The sequence below is a fragment of the Psammomys obesus genome, unplaced genomic scaffold (assembly GCF_907164565.1).
Source record: "Psammomys obesus unplaced genomic scaffold, mPsaObe1.curated_primary_1811, whole genome shotgun sequence".
Lineage (NCBI taxonomy): Eukaryota > Metazoa > Chordata > Mammalia > Rodentia > Muridae > Psammomys > Psammomys obesus.
Genome location: NW_026596125.1, coordinates 19,656,861 through 19,678,072, shown reverse-complemented (window position 1 = coordinate 19,678,072; position 21,212 = coordinate 19,656,861). Strand labels below are relative to the sequence as shown.

Here is a 21,212-nt window from a genome sequence, read left to right as displayed (position 1 = left end):
AGCACACATGGTCCCATGCTTTGTTTTTACCTGGGTTAGGGGTCAAACTCAGTTCCTCATGTTTGTGTAGTGAGCACTTTACTAAGCTGTTTCCCAGACCTTACAATTCATTTTTATTTAAGATAAATGTCACATATTCTAAAATCTACTTGGTAATACATATAGTTCAGTGGAGTTTTTGTACAGTCACGGAGTTGTGTAGCTATTACCACTAATTTCAGAACATATTAGTCCCCACTGAAAGGGATCTGATATGTTTTGGCCGTCGCTATGCTTTCCTCCTTTGCCCTTGGTGGCCACTGAGCTTGTCTTATAGATTCGCCTGTTCTAGACTCTTCAGACAAATAGAGCACATAGTATGTGGTCTTCTGATTCTGGTTTAAAACCTAGTACTGTGTTCTCAAGGTTTAGTGACACATGACTAGTGCCTCACTCCTTTTTATGGTCAAGTGATATTCTGTTGTACAGACAGACCACAATTTGTTTAAGCTTTACTGTAAGTAACTAGGATTTGGTTTTTTTCCCCCCTTGCTTTGAATGATAGCCAGCCTTTAAGATAAGTTGTACAATTTGGCTTTCTAATTGAATTTAATGAGTATAATGTTCTTTAGTTAAAACTGTCTTAAATGATACTCCCACATTTGACATGAGTGTGTGTGTGTGTGTGTGTGTGTGTGTGTGTGTGTGTGTGTGTCTCCAGAATCTACTGGAACACTTGTGAAGCACTTTTCTCCAAGCACTTTTGTTGATAAGTTTAGTGTACTTGGTTGAACTTCAGTGTATCTTAGCTTCACTTTTAACCACCTAAACGTTGTGACTTTTTATGTAGTTTATAGTCACTGACCATTAACAGTTGCTCATTTTCAGTAGTTTGGAGCTTATACTGTGTATTCCCCATTGATTTGTTTAAGCAGAGACTGAAAACTAGCACAGATAATGAATGCTGTGCTTAGGTCATGATGAGGAGCCACTGAAAACAGAGTAGGGGAGGAAAATGATGCACGTTTTCATTCTTAAATCTCCAAATGGCAGTTTAGAGAAATGTTTATTAGCTATTTTATTTTTAAATTTTATTTATTTTTATTTCATGTGCATTGGTGTTTTGCCTGGAAGTATGTGTGTGTGAGGGTGTCAGATCCTGGAGTTACAGACAGTTGTGAGCTGCCACGTGGGTGCTCGGAATTGCACACAGGTCCTCTGGAAGAGCAGTTCTTGCACGTAACCTCTTGAGCCACCTTCCCAGTCCCTATTAGCTGTTTTAATAAAATATTTTAATAAAGTTAGTAATTTTATCTTTCAAGCTACATATATCTTGGGTTTCTAGTCACTATAATTGACAGACCAATCAATAATAAAATTAGTCAAAACTAAGCCATAACTAGCCTCTCTTACCTACTTTTATTCAGTCTGTACAAACTGCTGGTAAAGGGCCATTTCTCGATGTTAAGGCCTGGGCAGGTATTGCATTGCTATTTGCTTTTTGCCCAGCGGGTGGCAGTACAATCCAAATGGTTGCTTAACTGTGGTCTTCGCCAAAAAAAAAAAGGTAAAGGCTTAAAATTTAAATCTGTTGAAGTAGAAAGTATGTCTTAAACAAACAAGCAAGCACCTTTTTACTTCTCCCAGTATACTGTTTTCTCCTTATTGGACTGAAGAGTTTAGGTAATAAGATATTAGGCTGGAGAAATAATGTAGTGGTTAAGCATGCTTGTAGCTCTTGTGCAGGACTGGAATTTGGTCTCATCTACATTGGGCAGCTCACAATAAGTTCTATAACTCCAGCTCCAAGAGGTTCTGATGCACTCTTCTGTACTCCATGGGCACCCATGCACATGTGGTCACGAACAATACACATTCTCTCTCTCTCATACATGCACATACATTCAAACACACACAAACACACATGTTCAGACACACATTTCAAACATACATGCTCAAGCATACACATACACTCTCATTTACATACATCTCAAACACACCCACACTTTCCTTACCTTAAAAGAAAATTGGTACCCTGTCTTCCTAGATCTCCAGCAAAATAAATATTACCAGTTAGTAACTCCATTCATTCACTTGTGAATTCTACTGAAGGCTTTTTACTGAAGCAGTTGCCATTACAGAGTTGTTCTTCGGGGAGAATTTGCCAGTGAGATACTCTGACCCTCAGCTCATTCAGACAGTAATTTTAATGTTCACCATTAGTCTTTGAGGGTGGAGACTTCACCTTAACCGGTTATATCATAGGCTTAGCATGATCTTAGGTCCCCAGAGAGATTCGGAAGTGATGTTCTCTAAGTTGCTAGAAAGCACACACTTGCTATAGAGCTGAGATTTTTGAAGCATCTGCTTGCTTCAGTTGAGACAGATCCTGAACCTGAAACTTAGACAAACAGATACTATCTGCATCTCCTTATTAGCAGAATGTTTAGAATATATTTACAAATTATATTTTTAAACTTACTTATTTTAAGATTACTTTTTTAAAGTTATGAGCATATGTGGCATATCTGTGGAACTATGTTGTGTTGGTACCCTCAGAGGCTAGATATGTCAGATTCCCTGGAGCTGGAGTTACTGACAGTTGTGAGCCATACAGGATGGGTGCTGGGAACCAAAGTTTGGATCTTCTGCAAGAAGAAGTTTTGCTCCTTCTGAACCTAGGCTCCATGTATCATAGATTGTATTATTTTTAATGTTTATTTTGAGATAGCTATGCAGTTGTTTCAAAAGATAGGGGAAACCTTTTCTTTAGAAAATAAATACTTAGGGACTGGAGCAATGGTTCAGCAGTTCCGAGAGCTTGCAGCACTCTCAGAGGACCTAGGTTCGATTCGTAGCACTCACATGGTGGTTCACAGTTTTCTGTAATTCCAGTTCACGGGGATCCATATGCATAGTGGACACACAGACATACACACAGGCCAAACACCCATAGACTAAAATAAATAATACTTGGGACTAAAGTAATGTTTGCTAACCGTCAGGAGACAGGAATTCTCAGGTAACTGTCAGTGCTTTCATGCTCTCTCTGAACGCCAGGGGAAGCTCTTAGAAAGGGAATGCAGAACAGGTGTGGATTGCAAAGTGCAAGCTATGAGGAATTCTGTGTTGTTGGTCACAGTGGCCAATAATGACTCACTGCACCTTTCTTTGTTGTCTTACTTGCATTCATGGCTACCATTATTTAAAGGAGAAGCGGTTTGTGTGTTCATTGTTTCCTTTGTGGAGTTTGCCAGTCTTTGGAATTCAGTTCACCTGTTGTGTTTGCTAGTTTTATATCATCTTGACACAAGCTAGAGTTCGAAAATAGGGAACCTCAACTGAGAAAATGACTCCTCCATAAGATCTGCCTGTAGGACATTTTTTAATCAGTGGTTGGGGGTGGGCCCAAGTCTGTTGTGGATGGTGCCCATCCTGGACTGGTGGTTCTGAATTCTATAAGAATGCAGGCTGGGCACGTCATGATGAGCAAACCAATAACCAGCACCCTCTATGGCCTCTGCGTCAGCTTTTGCCTCCAGGTTTCTGCTGTATTTGAGTTCCTGTCCTGACTTTCCTCAGTGATGGACTGTTAGCTAGAAGTGTAAGTGAAATAAACCCGTCCCCAAATTGTATTTACAAAAATAGAAATTCTTAATGTAGCCTTTGAGTACTTCTGGGGGTCCTGAAACTTGTTCATGGGTTCTGCTAAATGAAATTTTGTTTTCTACTTTATATTATTTTTCCTATAGTTTTGTTGGTCTATACAATGATGATCCAAGCAGTAGTGGTTCAAATTGCTGGAGCCTTCTTCACTTCTATGTGTTTGAATTAAACAAAACAATCAGTTTCAATGTCTTATATGCTAGGGTGTGATTGACACATGTTATAATCCTATCCCTGGGGTGCCAGAGGCAGGAGGATCAGTACATGCTTCAGGACAGCCTGGTCTGTATCACATGATCCAGTCTGCTAGAAGAACATCTAAGAACTGTAAAAATTACTCATTTTATTGAATTGTGACTTTGGGGTACTAAAATATTCTGCATTGAAAGGTATGTACTTTAGGAACTTCTATACTTGTACAATGTCTGAATGTACTATCTACTTATTCAGACCCCATACTAATAGTCTAAAAGATAGAGGACAGGTTTATGAACAAGGTTTATATCCACAAGAAGGGGACTGCAAGGAATGCTGCTTTCTACATCTTTATGTTTTTATCTCCAAAGTAGCTGTGGTGGTTTGAATAAGAATGGCCTCTATATGCTCATACATTTGAATGCTTATCTGCACACCAGACAGCAGTCTGAGTGTTGAGAAAACTATCCTTCCCTATAGAACACCATGTTCACTTTAATGCACCCATTAAATGTTACAGGGGTTTGAATTTACATTGCAGCAGATTTCCAAGAAACTACCATTTGTCAAGCTTCTGAGAAAGAATATTTGTTGTGGCATGAAAAGGCATGTACCCTTTCCCCATCCCCATGTGCAAATTTCTGAGGTTAAATTTTCTTCCTTTACTTCAAAATACATAATAATTGGCGGAAATTGAAGCAAATGCAAGAGTCCAGCTATCTTCTATTAAGAGATTTGTTAAAATGTCAAAATAATTACCAGTTACTTAAAGTTGGATTTTTTGGAAGATTATTTTTCATAAAACTATGTTCAGATGTAATGACTTTGTTATTGTCATGTTAGAAAAATTAATGTCTTTAAATATGTAAATTGCCAAAAGTCTCAATTTTATTTAGAATACAGAACATTCAAGTGCAAGGAAAGAAAATTACATTCCTCAGACCATTCAAGTTAGAAGCATTAAAATGTTTTGGTACTACTAAGGCACTAAATGCTTATATCACTTGAAATATGAATTATCAGCTTTTTTACATTTAATAGTCAGATGTTCATAGTTTAATTTCTAAGAAAAATTTTAATAAAAATTATTCAACTTTATCCTCTCCCTGAAACCAGAATTTTAAATGTATGCTGTATCCTTTGAATATAATGTAATAGACCTTCCTTCAAAAATATATTTTAACTTTTAATTTGTTTTATCATAGCAGTATACCAATTTCCACTTTGAATCATAAAGAATTATTATGCTGTCAATTGGATAATTTTATGAAAAACACCTTTTTTATCAAAAAGTTCTCCTTTATGTTGATATGTAAGTATTGTAAAACATTTTCCTTCATTTTTTTCCTTCTGTTTATTGTATAGCAAAGAAAGTCCACCCTGGAGTAAGATGCTTTCAGCTTTTGTGGTGTGAAGCAGCTGTATGGCTTCAGAAGCCCTGAGCCTTTGCTCTTCACAGTAGTGCACAGGGCAGTGACAGTGATTTGGCTGCAGCAGGAGTAAATAAACTCAGGCAGACAGCAGCTCAGATCCTTGATAGCAGGAAGTATGTAAGGAATGTGTGCTGGTGGACTTCTGAAGACGTTAGTGATGAGAAAAAAACAAAGCGTATTGGTAGTTTGAACAGGCTTTGCATGTGATGAGCCGCCTTTACTCTGGGACTTTGTGTTTCACAAAGCTGAAGTTCTTCTAGTTCTTGTCCTTTGCTACCTAATGCCTGGAATATCTTAGAGTTTAGCTTTTTCTTAGTTTTGTTCTACCAAAAACTCTCTGAATCTCTTTGGTGAACTCTTAGCTTCCTTCAACATGGCTTCTTTCCCCTTATTTGCTGCACATTCTGCTTCATCTGTTCTTTCTCTTGACACACCATGTAATTCACATCCCTTGGCTTTATGTCTTGAAAACGGAGGGACTTGTTCTCTGGACTCTTGTCTGTGAAGCCCATTCCCTCTAGTGTGCAGTACCTGTGAAGCTCATGGTGCCTAGTGTGGTCTGCCCCTGCACATCTCTAAATTTGCACAAATGAGTATTTCCTGCTGTGTTTCAGTCACAGTGATTTTCATTTCCTACTTGGGGAATACCCCAAGGGTACTTGTTGGTAGACACTGAACATTTTATTTCTGGGCTTTAACTTATCATACTTCCTTAATCAGCAGATGGCAGGTGTCCATTTGTTCCAGCCTTGAGTTTGAGTTTTTACATGTTGGAAACTGGTATGCCTGTCTTTGTAAACACCATTGCTGAACAAAGTCACTCATCTTAAAGTGTCTATAATTGGCTTTAGGGACTGTGTGTGATTTGGTGAGTGGTAGTATAGTGTTTACTAAATCCACCTGAAGAGGTGCAGTGTCCCCAGAGAGCGCCCTGTGTAAAGCCCGGTTTCCTTTCTTTTTAGGCTGCGTCTGGGGCGCCCTGTGTAAAGCCCGGTTTCCTTTGTTTTTAGGCTGCGTCTGGGGCGCCCTGTGTAAAGCCCGGTTTCCTTTGTTTTTAGGCTGCATCTGGGGCACCCTGTTTAAAGCCCAGTTTCCTTTGTTTTTAGGCTGCGTATTCTTTTGCTGTTGTCAAACTCCTAGGCTCAAGGGATTCAGTACAAGTACTCTTCACTGTACCTTCATTAATTCAAGATAGAAAAAGATATTTGATATAACCCACATAGGAATAAGGACTTCTTTGGAGCCTTCAGGGTTAAAGAGTTATCATTTATTATTTTCATGTGAATTTGTGTATCCACATGAGCTTATTTGGGCCATGTGGGTGCAGGAACCTGTGGAGGCAAAAAGGACAGCATCAGATGCCTGTGAACTGCCATGTCCTGGAGATGGAACCTGGGTTCCTACAAGAGCAGTAAGTGCTCTTAGCTGCTGAGCCATCTCTTCAGCCATGCCTTCTCTTATTTTAAATAGTGTGCATCTCCAGAGACAAATTTGTAAGAGGCAATAGAACCTATTCCAAGATAGATTGTTAGAGAAAGTACAGATTGGTATTAGAATAACTTCACATTTGTATAAAGAGCTGTTAAACTCATATTTCTACAAGCAACATTTCAGAAGGATAGTGGCAGTTGTTTCAGGGAAGAACAGGTTAAATTCTAAGCCCATTTGAACTGACTAAAATTTTAAACTAAGTGAAGAGAGGGGATTGAGGGTGTGGCTGTGGCAGAGCACTTTTGTCTGTCACTGGGTGAATCTCTGGGCTCCATCCAAGCACTCGAACAACTTCCCCCGAAGACTGGAGGAAGTTTAGAATAATAGTCACTTTTTCCTGCAGCTTGTTTCTTGTTTGCAGTGAGGGATTTTTTTTTTTTTTTCCATTAATGTCTGAGCCAAATGCTATCATTTTGGAATAGTGGAATTCAACTAGGTAGCATTTTTCCCAGTGGGGACCAGAGTGTACTAAATGTAAGTTTTAAAGAGGAACAGTTTTAGGATTTTCAGAATGATAATTTATTTCTATGTTCCTAGAATGGATGGAGTTTATTTTCTCAGGCTGTCATAATTTATAGTCTTGTCATTTCACAGGTTTTGAGTAAGTGCTGTATGAAATGTGGAAGTAAAGTTAAGTGTTCTGACATTTGATTTAGCACAAAAAGTAATTTTTAATACTCCTAACCTTTGAGGCTTGGGCACCTTATGAAGGAAGAAGGAGTTCAATTTTATTTATTCTCTCTGCTGTTAAATGCGCTTTTGATCAGTGTTCATGTTTTTCACTCTTAGACGAAGTGTTCTTTCATGAGAAAGAAAGAAGTATTTTAATGTAACAGTTTTTCAGATTTTTTTCTATATATGTAAAATTTACTTCTTTGAATGCTGAATATCATTTCCTGAGTTCTTTGAAGGTTCTTTGAGGAAAATGATGCATGCAGGTCTATTTATTAAGGGTAGTTAGGCTTGCCTGTAATGCTGAAGCATTTCCTCTAAGTTCTCTGGTTGAAAAAGATTGCTTTTAAAAATATTAATGGATTTTTCTAAGTGTTAGGCTCATGGTTACTGTTTACCCTTACTCATATAGATATGTATAGTATGTGTCTTTTTCAAAGTGGTTCCAGGTTTTCCCTGATTCTTGGCATATCCTTAGAAACACTATAGTTTGGGTATTGTTTCTTAGTATGAAATTGAAATTCAAAGGAATGAATTAGTCACTTAATGCCATAGAGCCTTGTTAATACTAAAATAGAAATTTAAACAGTGTTAGGTTAGATTTAGATATAAAGTTTAGATTTCAAAAGACTCTGTCCTTGAAAAATATATCTCTCTGTCTCCTATATTCTAGGCATTCTGGTCAGATTGGAGAGGAACAGGTAAGGCCCAGTTACTGCCTTAGGGGGTTGCAGTTAGTGGCAGAGATTACTCAGTGGGAGCAGTAAGTGGGTTGCCTGACTGAAGGTCCGTGGAACTCAGATATTTTGAGAAAGTGACAAATCTTGAAGGAATAGAGCAAGTCTGGTGAGTAGTGGGTAGAGAGATGTTTGGCAGACAGAAGAGCACTGATAAGCTTACGATTGGCTAGTTGGGCTCTTGTAGGCTGTGGAAGCAGAGAAGTAGGACTGGACTGTGCCCTAAATTGAGAGGTCTGAACTTGAAAAGGTGATGGTGGGGGTTTCAGAGTACTAAAAAGAGAGTTTAGGTCTAGAATAATTCAGTCACCAGAATCTGAGTGAGTCTTAGTGCTTTTTAGTTTGCCACACTCAAATGGTTAAATATTTCTGAGCAGTTTACCTCATATGTATGATGGAGACAACCTTTATTTCACAGGCAGGTAGGAGGACTAGGAAAAGAAATGGAAAGAGAACACCCACACCCATAAGTACTCTGTAATGAAAGATGAAGTAGACACAGTTCCCAGCATATATTTTAAGGGAGAAGTGAAAACATTATGAGGTGATCTTTTAGAATATTAGAATATTCAGCATTTCTCAAATAGTTTAAGACACTGCTTCTATAATTTCACACACACACACACACACACACATTTATGTGTGTATTTATGAGTATCTCTGTGTGTGTATGGGGGGGTAACTGAAGAGGCCAGAGGAGGGCTGGGGTCCTTGGTGGTGGAATTACAAGTGGTTGTAAGCTGCTTGAAAAGGGGTTCTGGGAACCAAACTCAGGTCCTCTGGAAGAGCAGCAAGCACTCTTAACCGCTGAGCCATTTCTCTAGCCCCCTCATTTTATGTTTCTGGACTTGTTACTTAGGAGTCTTGGTGTGGCAGAACTTGAAGGCAGGACATTGTCTTTAAGGTTTGACTGTCAAGTGATAAATTTACAAAGACCTTATGTGGAATGTGTTTTGTTTTTGTTATTTTATGCATTCCCTTTTCTCAATACCTTGGCCTAGGAGTTATTAGTTGAACACATGATTGTATCTTATCATTTGCTAATATTTTAATATTTTAAATTACTGTTTCATTTAGGCTTTTTTAACTTAAAGAGTAAAAATTAAATAGCAAAATAAAATAGCACATGGATATATTTTTGTAAAATATTTAACTGATGGTACCACAACAGTGCCACAGAATGGTTAACTTAAGTTTGGAAGCTGAGAAGTTTCAAGATCAAGGTTCTGGATCATGGGATTTGTGGTGAGGACTCTTGCTGACTTGTAGATACAAGCATTCTTACCAAAGCCTTTCCCTCTGTGCTACATTTTGATAGCAATGGCTTGGGAGTAAGCCCTTTGTTATCTCTTTAAGGGCATAGTCTTACAGAATGAGGGCTATGCCCTTATGACCTCATGGGATCTTAATTATTTCCTTACTTCAGATACAGCTACACTTTGAGACCTGACATGTTAAGTCAACATACAGTAAATTTGGAGAGGTTCCCTTAGTGATTTTGTGATTTAGTATTTTGTAGCAGTGAGTGAGTGAAGTTAGGTATCCATTATGCCGTACTTCTGTTCAGACCTGCAGGTATATGTTAGTCTTTGAGTCCTTACTTCCCATGTTGATAGTTGGTTAGCTAGAGAAGCTATTTACAGTTGAGCTAACATAAAAATTTATTAGCCATTCTAATAGTGTCTTTAAAAAAAAAGATTGGCCTATTTTATTTTGTGTGTAAGTGTTTTATTTCGTTGTGTGCCTGTGCACCACATTGGTGGTCTATTTTGTGTGTGATGTTTTATTTCGTGGTGCTCATGCACCACGTGTGTACAGTGCTGTGGAGGCCAGAGGACGGTGGTGGACTCCCTAGAGCTGGAGGTGCAGGTGGTTGGTTGTAAGCTGCCGCGTGGGTACTGGGAACTGAACCCGGGTCCTCTGCAAAAGCAGCAAGAATTCTTAACTGCTGGCATCAATTCAGTCCTTCTGGTAGTATCTAGAGCCTGTTCTACTTCCTTGACTCCCTTTCCCCAATTCCAGGTCCTTACTATAGTTTGATACTTGTAGGAAGTATCTCCCTAATTCAGTGGTGATTTATTAAAATCATACTTGCAAATTATTTATATGTTAAAGTTATACAGTTTTTAAAAGTGACTAAATATAATGGAAGTGTCATATAATGGAATTTGGAACAAAAAAAACCTGAACTGAGTTTAGAGTGTAAGTACCCCTCTACCCCATCTTAATTCTTTCTAACTTGGTCTGCATTACAGGGGTTTGAAGAAGGACTTTGACCTGTTTCCCAGAGTGCTTATGTTGATATTCTTTCTCATAGGCCAGCCCTCCAGACCTCTATATTGAAAGATTTAATATAGCTCTGGGACAGTATATGGGAGCATTACAGAGCATCGTGCCTCTTTTCATATATATGGTAAGTTAGAGCTTTGTCTCCTTTTCCCAAACCATGCAGGGTTAACTGTGTTCTTTTTTCTTTTACTATATTTTATAATTTCCGTTGCTGAGTCAGATGACAGATGGGTGTCTTTATGAGTCTGGAGTTAAGAGTAGGAACTCTAATCACCATCCGTGGAAGTGAAGAAGGACATTTCTTCTTCCCCCTTCTTACAGATATCTTTTATTAAATTTGTTCTTTAACAGTTTCTTACATGTAGATAGTACATTCTGTTTACTCTTTCCTCCAACCCTCTTTTATTCCCTCTGTGCTGCCTGCCCCTTGCCCCCCAATATTCCCACAGGTCCCATTTACATACTTGTTAACAGAAGACCTTTAATCCTCTCAGGAAGGAGAATATTAGATCATGTTAAAATTGAAACACCTTTGTTCAAAGACAAAATACCAAAGACAAAAGTAGGTGGGGAAGATTATGGAAATTTTGCAAAACACTAGATACAAATTCATTGTCTTTGGTAATTAGTTTTCTTAGATTACTTAGAAAAAGGTCAGTCATACCTTTTTTGACAAAGGTATGAATTGGATAGTTTATAGAAAATATATAGCATAAAAAAGGAAAATAAATCCAACATCATTGTTAAATACAACTTAAAATTACTTTCTTTTTAAAAAGTGCTTAGAAATACTCATTTTTTATGAATCTGTAGAGAAACAGGCCTATAATTTAGAGTAGAAATGTAAATTGGTAAAATTGCCTTGGAAGACTTAAATTTTATCTACAGAATTTCTCAAACTCATAAATAGATATAAATACTAAGCTGGGTGATATATCATACATGCGTTTGCTTTATTCATTCATTTATCTATTTATTTATTTATTTATTTATTTAATTTTTTATTTATTTATTTATTTATTTATTTTTTTCAAATAGCAGAACATTGGCCATATTTGTGTTGTCATCAGTTGGGGACTGTTTATTACTGTGAAGTTAACGTTTGAATTGTCCAACCTTTCAAAAGAGCTGTGACTAGGAATGGTTGGGGTTTGCTGTTTGCTGCTCTTTTTATTTTACTATTTTTTTAATTGATAAAATTATACATTATTCTCTAAAACAGTGTTTAGTTCTCCCATTCATATATAAAAACTTTCCTTTTTTTTTTTTTTCCCCAGAATAAGTTTTACATAGAAACTAAGCTTAACAGAGACTTAAAAGATGACCTTATAAAGCTGTTTACAGAACATGTTGCAGAGAAGCACATTTACAGCCTAATGCGTAAGTATACTTTTACTTCTTATGGGGGTGAGACAGCACTAGCCATGGTCGTCTTTTTATTTTCTCCTCTCCCTTCCTTTTCCAGCTCACTCTTACTCTTTCCTTTCATCTGAGAACATTGTCTTCTAAACTAATATTGACATCTCTAGAACCAGAGAGCAGGAAGTTGTGAAGCCTACCTTAGTCTATGGCTAGGGATTGAAACTGGATTAACAGTCACCCACTGTTCTGGACCACTTAGGCAGGTGTCTTGTGCTTGGCCTGATCTATGTTGTCGTTTCTTCCCTGAGCAGGAGCATGATTAGGAGGTCCATACATAACTGCATTAGCAGTGACAGAGGGTCAACACAGGCTCTGGTTTCCACTGTTAGTCTAATGTGGCTGCCATTTACCATGTTAGCAAACTGCATTTTTAAAGCATGTACCATGGCTGTATAGATAATAAGGTCCAGGTGCCAAGCTCAGTTTTTCCCCATCCCTGGCTCATAATAGGTGGCATTGTTTCCTCTTTATCTAAAAAGAAGCAACCCAATCTGAGTGAACTCCAGGCTAACCATCACTTATGACTCAGCACCTTCAAAAACTCATGTTTTGGTCAATCTAGCCAGGCATTTTCTTATCTTGCAAATAATTTGACACTAATGTGGATTGTAGTTTATAGTTTCTAGCAGTCTTTTAGTTGTAATTAGTTGCCGCCACAGAGTTTTACTGACATTTACAAAGTAATTGTTTCAAAGCTTAACCACAAGCTCTTGTTAGAGAAGATTGACATACTGTGTCAGTTTACTTTTTCAAGGCACAGTTTTCACACAAGAGTGTAGATTTGAGTGATGTCATTGTGCCTCAGAGAATCCAGAGTCCAAAATAAGAGATTCACTATCATGCATTGTTTTTAAGACTGGTCAAAGCCGGGCAAGCTGGCTCACATCTGTAATCCCAGCACTCGGGGAGGTAGAGGATCACTGTGAGTTCAGGGCAGCCAAGGCTACAAAAAGAAACCCTGTCTCAAAAAACAACAACAACAAAAAGACTGGTCGGATAATTATAAGATTTTTTGTACATTAACCCTGAGATATTCCACTTGTTTTGGTTTTGAGAGAGGGTCTTTCTCTATAACCCAAGCTGGCGTGGAACTTTAAACAATCCTCCTGCCTAAGCCTCCCAAGTGCTGGGGTTGGAGAGGTGTACTACAGCACCGGCTTCTAGCCATTGGTCATAGACTTGAATACTGACAGTGCTTGTAACTTTTTAAAGCATGTTTTCTTCTTTGTTAAAATGTCATAGCGAAATGCTCCATCTGATAGATTATGTATTTCTTTTCTAAATATGTTTTTATACTTGCTAATTTGGAAGTCAGTTTTGTTGGACATGTAGAAAGAATATTGAAGAGAACATTGTACTTAGATTGGGTGAGAGTACTTCTAGTGTGGGATTTCATGAAATTGATACTTAAAGGCAGACATCCTTTTTTCCCAGCAAATGGAAAAAGCCCTTAAATTTTTATAAATTGGATAAAGCTAAACTTATTAGATATTGTGTTGAACTAGATATTATAGTTACGGTGGAAGACAGAGAATGTGACTGTTGGTCGCAGTCGTTTGGGTCCCATGAGAGGAAGCTCTATAAGTGTTTTAACAGCTGCATAGGTGATCATCAAAAGAATTTTTGAACAGGTATACACACATGGTTTACATGTAGTAGGATGTAGTTGTTTTAGATACTTTACAAGTATTTAAAGTATTAAACTTCATGGCACTATAGGATAGGTTGTCATTACCATAAAAATTGAGGCAAGGATAAGGTCAAAATAATGATGATTCAGGGTTGGTGTCTTGGCTACAATAGAACAAGTAAGTATCCTCAGTTTCTGTAATTTTCTAAAAGTCTGAGCATTAGTTTTCTTTTTTTGGCTTTTAACAGATTTTGACTTGCTACTATTCCTATTTGGAAGCATAGTGGCTTCAGCCAGCAACATCTTTTAATTAGCTGTGTAATCTGAAAAGGACTTGGTAAGGCGGTTTATCTTCTCAGCTCCACACTGGCTGATGTGACCCAGCTAGGGCTTCCCATTGCTGCCTTACATAACTTGAAGTTTGTGTGATTTTTAGTTTCTCAGGTATGATTTTCAGTTTTCTCAGTGAATGTTCTTAGATTCAGAAAGTAGAAACTTAGAAACTGTCTAAAGTTCTAGGCTCAGAAAAAGTTGTTTTACATTCTATTTGGTGAGCAGTTACAGAGTCTAGACCCTTGGGGGATCAGGGACCCCTCCTATCTCTCAGTGGAATGTTTTAAACTAGTGTAGAGTCCATATCTTAAACTTAGTAAGGCAAGGCAAAATGAAATTCTTTGTGCTAAAAACAAATTGGTCCTCAAATGTTCATGAACTAATGTTTTGTGAATATGACAGTGAGTGTTATCATTGTAGGTGAGGCTACTTTTCTTTCAGTGCTGTGTGTATGATCATGTGCCCTTAGAGAAATGAACTAATTTACGGTTTTGACTGCTAATAAAATTGTTTTCCCTAGAAATTAGTTTTCATCATGAGTTAAGCTGAAAGCAGAGCTCTAGGAGTTTACATTAATTGAAGTACTTGCATGGTGCTGTACTGGCAGATGCGACAATAAATATGTAGCAGTCAGGTTGGGCATTTCCAGAGACAGTGTAATGTGTTGACTTTTGCAATTAAAGATAGAGTTTACTTTGCAGAGACTTTCTGTACGTTTTAGTACTAGTTTGACACTTTTTGAGTTCATGTAGTTAAGTTTTCATTTTCAGAACAACTTAGTAAAAGAGTCTCCTGGACGATGAAGACGGTGAGATGGCTCAATAGGTCAGGTTGCTTTCTGCCAAGTCTAACCCTTTTAGTCTTTGGACTCAGCAGTGTAAAAGCAGAGAAGTGGCTCTTACCAGTTGTCTTCTGACCTTCACACATGCACTGTGGCATTCATGTACGTGTATACCACACAGACACACACACTATAAATAAATGTAATGAAAAGTTTAAAAAAGAAAACCCTATGCAAGATCGTAGCACCAAGGAACATTTCAAACAGAGGAGCTCAGGACCCTCCAAGGTACTTAGGGCTTTAACCTTATAAAGGAGAGATTAGAGCTAGAGCTCTACTCACAGCCTGTGACTGATACACATTTCTGAGTAGCGGGATTGTTGAAGGACCTGTTCTTTAATGCCTGCCTTTCAGAAGAGACTGGTTACGAAGGACAGCACTTTACTAGGTCAGTCCCTGTGAGACCAGTGTCTCTGTGGTAGCATGTCTGAGGGAGGAGTGGGTGTACGGGTCACAGGGAATGCAAGTCCTTCAGTCTCCTCTTGCCATCAGCTCCCTATGATTTAGATAGGTGTGTGCACGTGTGTGTATTGGTGGTACTGCTCATCTAGTTTGCAAACAAAGGGCAGCCCTTGCTGGGTGTAGTGAATACCCCCATCTCCCACCCCCTGCCTCTGCATCCTCAGCAAGTCCCAGTTTCTTAGGTGAAAAAAAAAAAGCAGAAAAATTTTCTAAATACTTTCCCCAAAGAGCTAAGATAGAGAAGAAAGGATGTTAGCAAATTATTAAAATATCTTATCAGGCTCTTAATAATTCTTTTTCACTAGTTGGTGGTTATATTTTGCTTTATTGAGATAGAGTCTCTTGTAGTCCAGGCTAGCCTGAAACTCTTAAAGATGACCTTGAACTTCTGATCCTTGTACTTCAAGTCCCTGGTTTATGTGGTGCTGGGGATCAAACCCAGGACTTCGCACATGGTAGTTGAGCACAGCCAAACCTAACTGTACCCCAGCATCAAGTAATACTTAAGAATATAATTAGTTACACTCACTTCATCCCAATTTTTTTTTTTTTTTTTTTCAGACATGATTTCTCTGTGTAGCTTTTGCTGTCCTGGACTTGCTTTGTAGACCAGGCTGGCCTCAAACTTACTGCCTCTGCTTCCCCAAGTGCTGGGATTACAGGCGTGTGCCACCACACCCGGCTTCATTCCAAATTATTTATACACATTTCATAAGTCACGTATGTCTTTAAAGTTTGCTATTTCTTCATAGCTGTCTGATTGACATAGAAATTATGGGTAGGGTCTATTGGCAGAGGTTTGTATTTAGCCATAATTTCAGTGTGTGGTTGAGCATGAAATCCTCAGGTATGGTCAAAAACTAGGAACAAGGATTGGTAAAAAGAGCACTTATATTTGGAGTACATGCTAAGATTTTTCAGAACGTAACATTTAGAATTTCAGTTTTTAAACATTTTAAAGCATCACGATTTAGGACAGTTTACATTTATTATCCTTAAAATTTGTCACTCAAAATTGACAGTGACCTTTATTAGTAACGACTTCCCATTGGGAGTCATAACCTATGTCTGAAGTTCCCTAATTATTGAAGTAAGAAGGTATTTCCATTAAAAAAAAAAAAATGGTTAAAGGAAAATAGTTAACTACAGACCTGGCTTATATAAACCCACCGTTTAGTTTTCTTCATTTCTTTCCCTCCCTTCCCTGTTTTTGATTTTTTGATTTGGATAGTGGGTGGCTTTGTTTTTCTAATCTTTGGGAGACAAGTTAAAAATGAACTGTTTTAGGGCAATAGCATTTGCTCTGTTCCATAAACAGTGGAATTAGTGTTTGTTACTGAGATAATCTAAAAGTGTTATGAAGTATTACTTGTTTTAAAGGGGCGGGGGGGATGTAGTAGGTAATATTTTGTTCAGTCAAAAGCCAAGGTTAATTTCGTTGTAACCAGAGTTGCTAAAGTTGAAAAGGTGATTTGTCATCTTCTCTAGCCTTTTTCATAGGAAGGTTCCTCCCCCCCCCCCCCAAGAAGATGGAGCATTTGGGAAAGTAGGCTTTGATATAGTTAATAAAATTGTTGGTTTTGAGTATCCCTAGTATACAAATCCAAAATGCTCTGAAATCTATAATTTATTTTGTATTGAGGGGAAGGGGATCCAGTATGTAGTTCTGGCTAGCCTCTAACGCAGGTCTGCCTGCCTCTGCCTCCTGAGGGGCAGGGTTAAAGGTATATACCATCATCATTCCCAGCTGCGATCTGTAGATTTTTGAGCGTGACAGAAATTGGAGTACTTCAGATTTGTTTCATTAGGGATGCTCAGCCAATAAAATCCCAAATGACTTCTGATCCAAACTTTTTAGATGAGGGTGATTTGAGAAAGGGTCCTGTGTCATTGGCAGGCACGTTGAGCTACCTAGTGAGTGTCCCCAGTGTTGCCTTTAGAAGAGGCTTTCCTTCTCTCAGACACTTCTCTTCTGCTTTGCTTATTGGCGCTGCAGCAAACCAGGGCAGATGCCTGTTTTATTGTGTGCTGTGCTGAAGGCTTTTATAATCTTTTGTGTGTATAAGCTCTTGCTCTGTCTTGTGCTGCTCCTTTCTTGTTGTGTTTACCCATTCAGCCTTAGAAATACTAATAGAGAAACTTACTGTTAGCAAGTGTTACATGCTTTTTTCTTTTTCTTTTATTCTTTTTCCTTTGTGTTTGTTTCCTTTTTCCTTTCTTTACTTTTTTCTTTTTCTTTTTTTTTTTCTTTTTCTTTTTCTTTTTTTTTTTTTCTTTTTTTTTTTTTTTACCTGTTTTTTCTTCTTATTCCAGCTTTACTTTTAGAAGCCCAGTCAACACCATTTCAGGTCACACCTTCAACTATGGCAAATATTGTGAAAGGCCTGTACACTCTCAGACCAGGTAAACACCTGTCATTTCTGTTGGGATTGGGCCTGTGTTTCTATTTATTACAGCCTTATCCAAGAGGGCAGTGGTCTTTACATGCTTCATGAGGTCAAATGACATTTGGGTTTACGGTAGCAAGAATCCGGGAACTGGAATCAGTGAGAAATGCTGGTTCAGGGTTCACTTGGAACTTACTCTGTAAAACAGCTATTCTAGTTTGTGTAGCATCTTGAGAGAGCCACAAAATAATTTGTTGGATACATTTACTAGGTATGGTGGTGACCTTTGCAAGTGTCACACTTGTGACACTGAGGCAAGAGTGTAGTGAATCTAAGGCCAGCTTGAAAGCTAGACTGTTATAAAACAAAGCAAGAAAAAGGAATCTTGTATTTGGTCTTAGTTTTGTCGTTGCTGTTACAGAGTTTCTCCTTCATTTCATGTTGTAAATATGCATAGGAATGCACACTGAGATCACATCTTCTAGTTCAGTTTGCACCTGCAATGGCTCTAGAACAGTTGATAAAGTTACAGTCAGGACTATTTGAGGAAGATACATAAACAGTAAACACAGAGGATTTTTTTTTCTTGACAGAAATTATTGTTTTGTGAACTTTGGAAATAAAATGTAAATGAAGAGCTTAGCCTGATACAGATAGTCATTTTTAACTGTAGTTATTCACCACTTGAATTTAATGATTATTTTAATAATTATTAATAATTATTAAAATAATTCATGGCTGATTATTTTAAAAGACACTTCAAAATTTGGCTTGCTAAAATAAGAACCAAGTAAAACTGGAATCAAGGAAGCAGATTCAAGAAATATTCTTTCTCAGGGTACTATAAAGTGATTAGTGACTTGTAGAGTGTTCATGTTTATGTAACTTTGGTTTTGGTCTTAAACTCTGTTCTTTGTCATTTTTAACAAGTCATTTGTATAAAATGATTGGTTGTATAAAATTAAAAAATATTACATATTTTAGTAGGCTGATATTTTTCTTTTAGTTTTTTTCTGATATTTGAATTATAGTGTTATTAAAATACCCCATGAATATCTTTTGTATACTATGTTATGAATGATGTCTCTCTTTTATGTTGGAAGTCTTCTCAGTGCAGTTTGACAAATTCTGCCTCCTAAGTAGGCCATGGCCTTTTACACATGCAGCAAAATTGCAGAATGAAGCTATTATCACTGTGGGTATGAAAAAATGTAGATGCCTGTTTATCTAAATTCTATTTTATCCAGGTTGAGCTCTTGTAATAGGATTTATACTTCTTGTGAGGAGAATTCTGTATTTGAGAATTGTCCTTTTCAAAAGGTGAACTTTATCACAGAATAACCTTTTGCTGCCCTAGGCGTTTTCAGAGGCATTATTAAACATATTTTGACATTTCCATGTCTTGCCAGTACCCATTATTTCCTGGTCTAATAAAATTCTAGCCACCTGACAGATTAAAGTTGGAATATTTCAAAAGCTGAATTTTAAACATAGAAGTGTCTTATGTCACAGGTGTCCTCAGTAATGTTAGTCTTTATATGACACATTTGAGTTACCTTGAGAGGTTTTCAGCCTTAGATTTCTGCCCCCACCCACTGGCAGTTTGGAGGACTTAGCATTGATGCTAAGTTTGCATCAGTTTTTAGAAACAGCTTCAGCATTCTCACCTGCTTCTTTTCATCTAATATGCACACTTTTTGTTGCTTTATCTTTATTTTAATGACTACTTGAAGTTATACCAACTGGTGGATGGATTTGCCTTCTGGCACCTTAGACTGATTGGCTAGTCATTACCAGAACACTCCAGTGACTCTTTCATGCTAAACCACACGCCAGAGAGGGCACACCACTGAGGCTATTTGCCATGGCACTGTGCAAGGGAGGTATAGACTGGCCTGCATCACTCCCAGCACTGGAGTGTTTCCTTTCATTTAGCTCTTTATTTGGACATTGTTTTGTTTTTTTCTACATTTTACTTGCCATGGGCCCGCTACTACACAGCATCAAAAATGTGGCCATTCAGATTGCAGCTTTCAAATGAGCATACTGGCTTTCCAAAGCATTGGCATATTAGTGGTTTTTCAGTATGAACAGCCACAGTGTTTACAAAGGGGTCTTGAAAGCCTTACCTGAAACAGGTGGAAAAAGCTGAACAGAGGTCATGGAAGACCCAGTCAGGAAGGCCAGATAGCAGCGCCATCCCTGAGTGGGTGACCAGTGTGCCTGTGTGTTTTACCTTTAATGATTAATTCAATATTAACAAGCCTACCTAATTCTGTGTATGTGTGGTTTTTTTTCTTCTTCAAATAGTCCATTTCTGTCCTTTACTCATCTGAACCTGATTTGTATACACACTCCAATATACATTTTTGTCATATTTGGTGGAAATATATTCCTGTGATCTCACTTTGCCTTTATATTTTCTATAGATTATTCTTTTGGTCTTTTTCTTAATGCAATTTTTCTTTTACTGTTTGGCTTCTCTTCCCACATGAAATTGTGATTTAACAGGGATCAAAAAAGATTTTTATTTCCTAACCACCAACTAGTTCTCCACCTCTCTGCCCCATTTGGGTTGCTTCCTCCGAGCTATACTTAACCACTTCCTCTGAAGTGTCTTCTGGGGCTGCTCTGTTGTTTGAATTAGTGGCTCACAGACCTCGGATTGCCATCAGGCTGCTTCTTTCCACATCTCTTCCGCTTGGATTTGCCCAGAAATCTCATTTGTGTTTTCCTACCTTTGGAATTCTTTTTTACAATATTTACGTGAAAGTTACAAATTTTCATTCAATTTTTGTTGAACCAATACTGTGAAAATGTCCATTTTCTTTATACTTTTAGAAAGAAAAAAATACATTTTGTATGTTTAACAAAATAGGGTTACACTAGGTTTTATTTGGTTTAATACATATTTTTGTTGTTTAAATAGCAAATGTGCTTGTTTTGTTATTATTTTTCTTGATGAATCATTTGTTTTCCTTCACAGAGTGGGTTCAGATGGCTCCAACGTTGTTTTCTAAATTTATTCCAAACATTCTGCCCCCAACTGTGGAATCTGAACTTTCTGAATATGCCGCTCAAGATCAGAAGCTTCAAAGAGAACTCATACAAAATGGTTTTACCAGGCAAGTTGCCTTTTTCTTTAGTGACAATTTCCCATTTCCCTATGCTTCTAGCCTGGACAGCGAAGCCAGGCATCTTGGACAGAGAAGTCATTGTCTGAGAGCTGGGGCTTTGTCTGTAGAGATTTTCAGCTCAGTGCAGAGCTGATATAAGCTGCTCATTTTTGTGTGCATTTTGAAGAAGGAATAGTAGATGGGACAAGGCCCTTCCACCTTGGAGTTTTTCACATTAATGCTGAGCACAACAAAAAATATTATTGAAACATTATAATCAGTTACTATGCATTTTTATCACTATCTAATGTTCTTTAAAAAGGGTATCTCTTTATAATGTCTAGAAAATTCCCTTTCCTTTCTTTTTGTGTTTAAGTTTATTTTTCTAAAAGTTTTGCAATTTTATATTATGGCCATACCCCAGAGAAATCTTAGAAAGTATAGTTTGTTTGTTTGTTTGTTTGCATGCTTCTTTCTTTCTTTTCTTTCTTTCTTCCTTTCTTTCTTCCTTCCTTTCTTTCTTTCTTTCTTTCTTTCTTTCTTTCTTTCTTTCTTTCTT

The 21,212-nt window shown here is 37.6% G+C and overlaps 1 protein-coding gene across 3 annotated transcripts in view; it reads left to right on the top strand.

Moving 5' to 3' along the window:
- Cacul1 (CDK2 associated cullin domain 1) overlaps positions 1-21,212 on the top strand; it is a 57,178-nt gene that overhangs the window by 25,297 nt on the left and 10,669 nt on the right. The window contains exons 4-7 of one of the 3 annotated variants that reach the window (XM_055591611.1): positions 10,491-10,586; positions 11,740-11,842; positions 17,464-17,553; positions 20,524-20,662. In XM_055591611.1, coding sequence (XP_055447586.1) covers positions 10,491-10,586; positions 11,740-11,842; positions 17,464-17,553; positions 20,524-20,662 — 428 coding nt within the window. The remainder of the gene's footprint in view (positions 1-10,490; positions 10,587-11,739; positions 11,843-17,463; positions 17,554-20,523; positions 20,663-21,212) is intronic. The other 2 variants (XM_055591612.1, XM_055591613.1) reach the window with 2 other exon arrangements.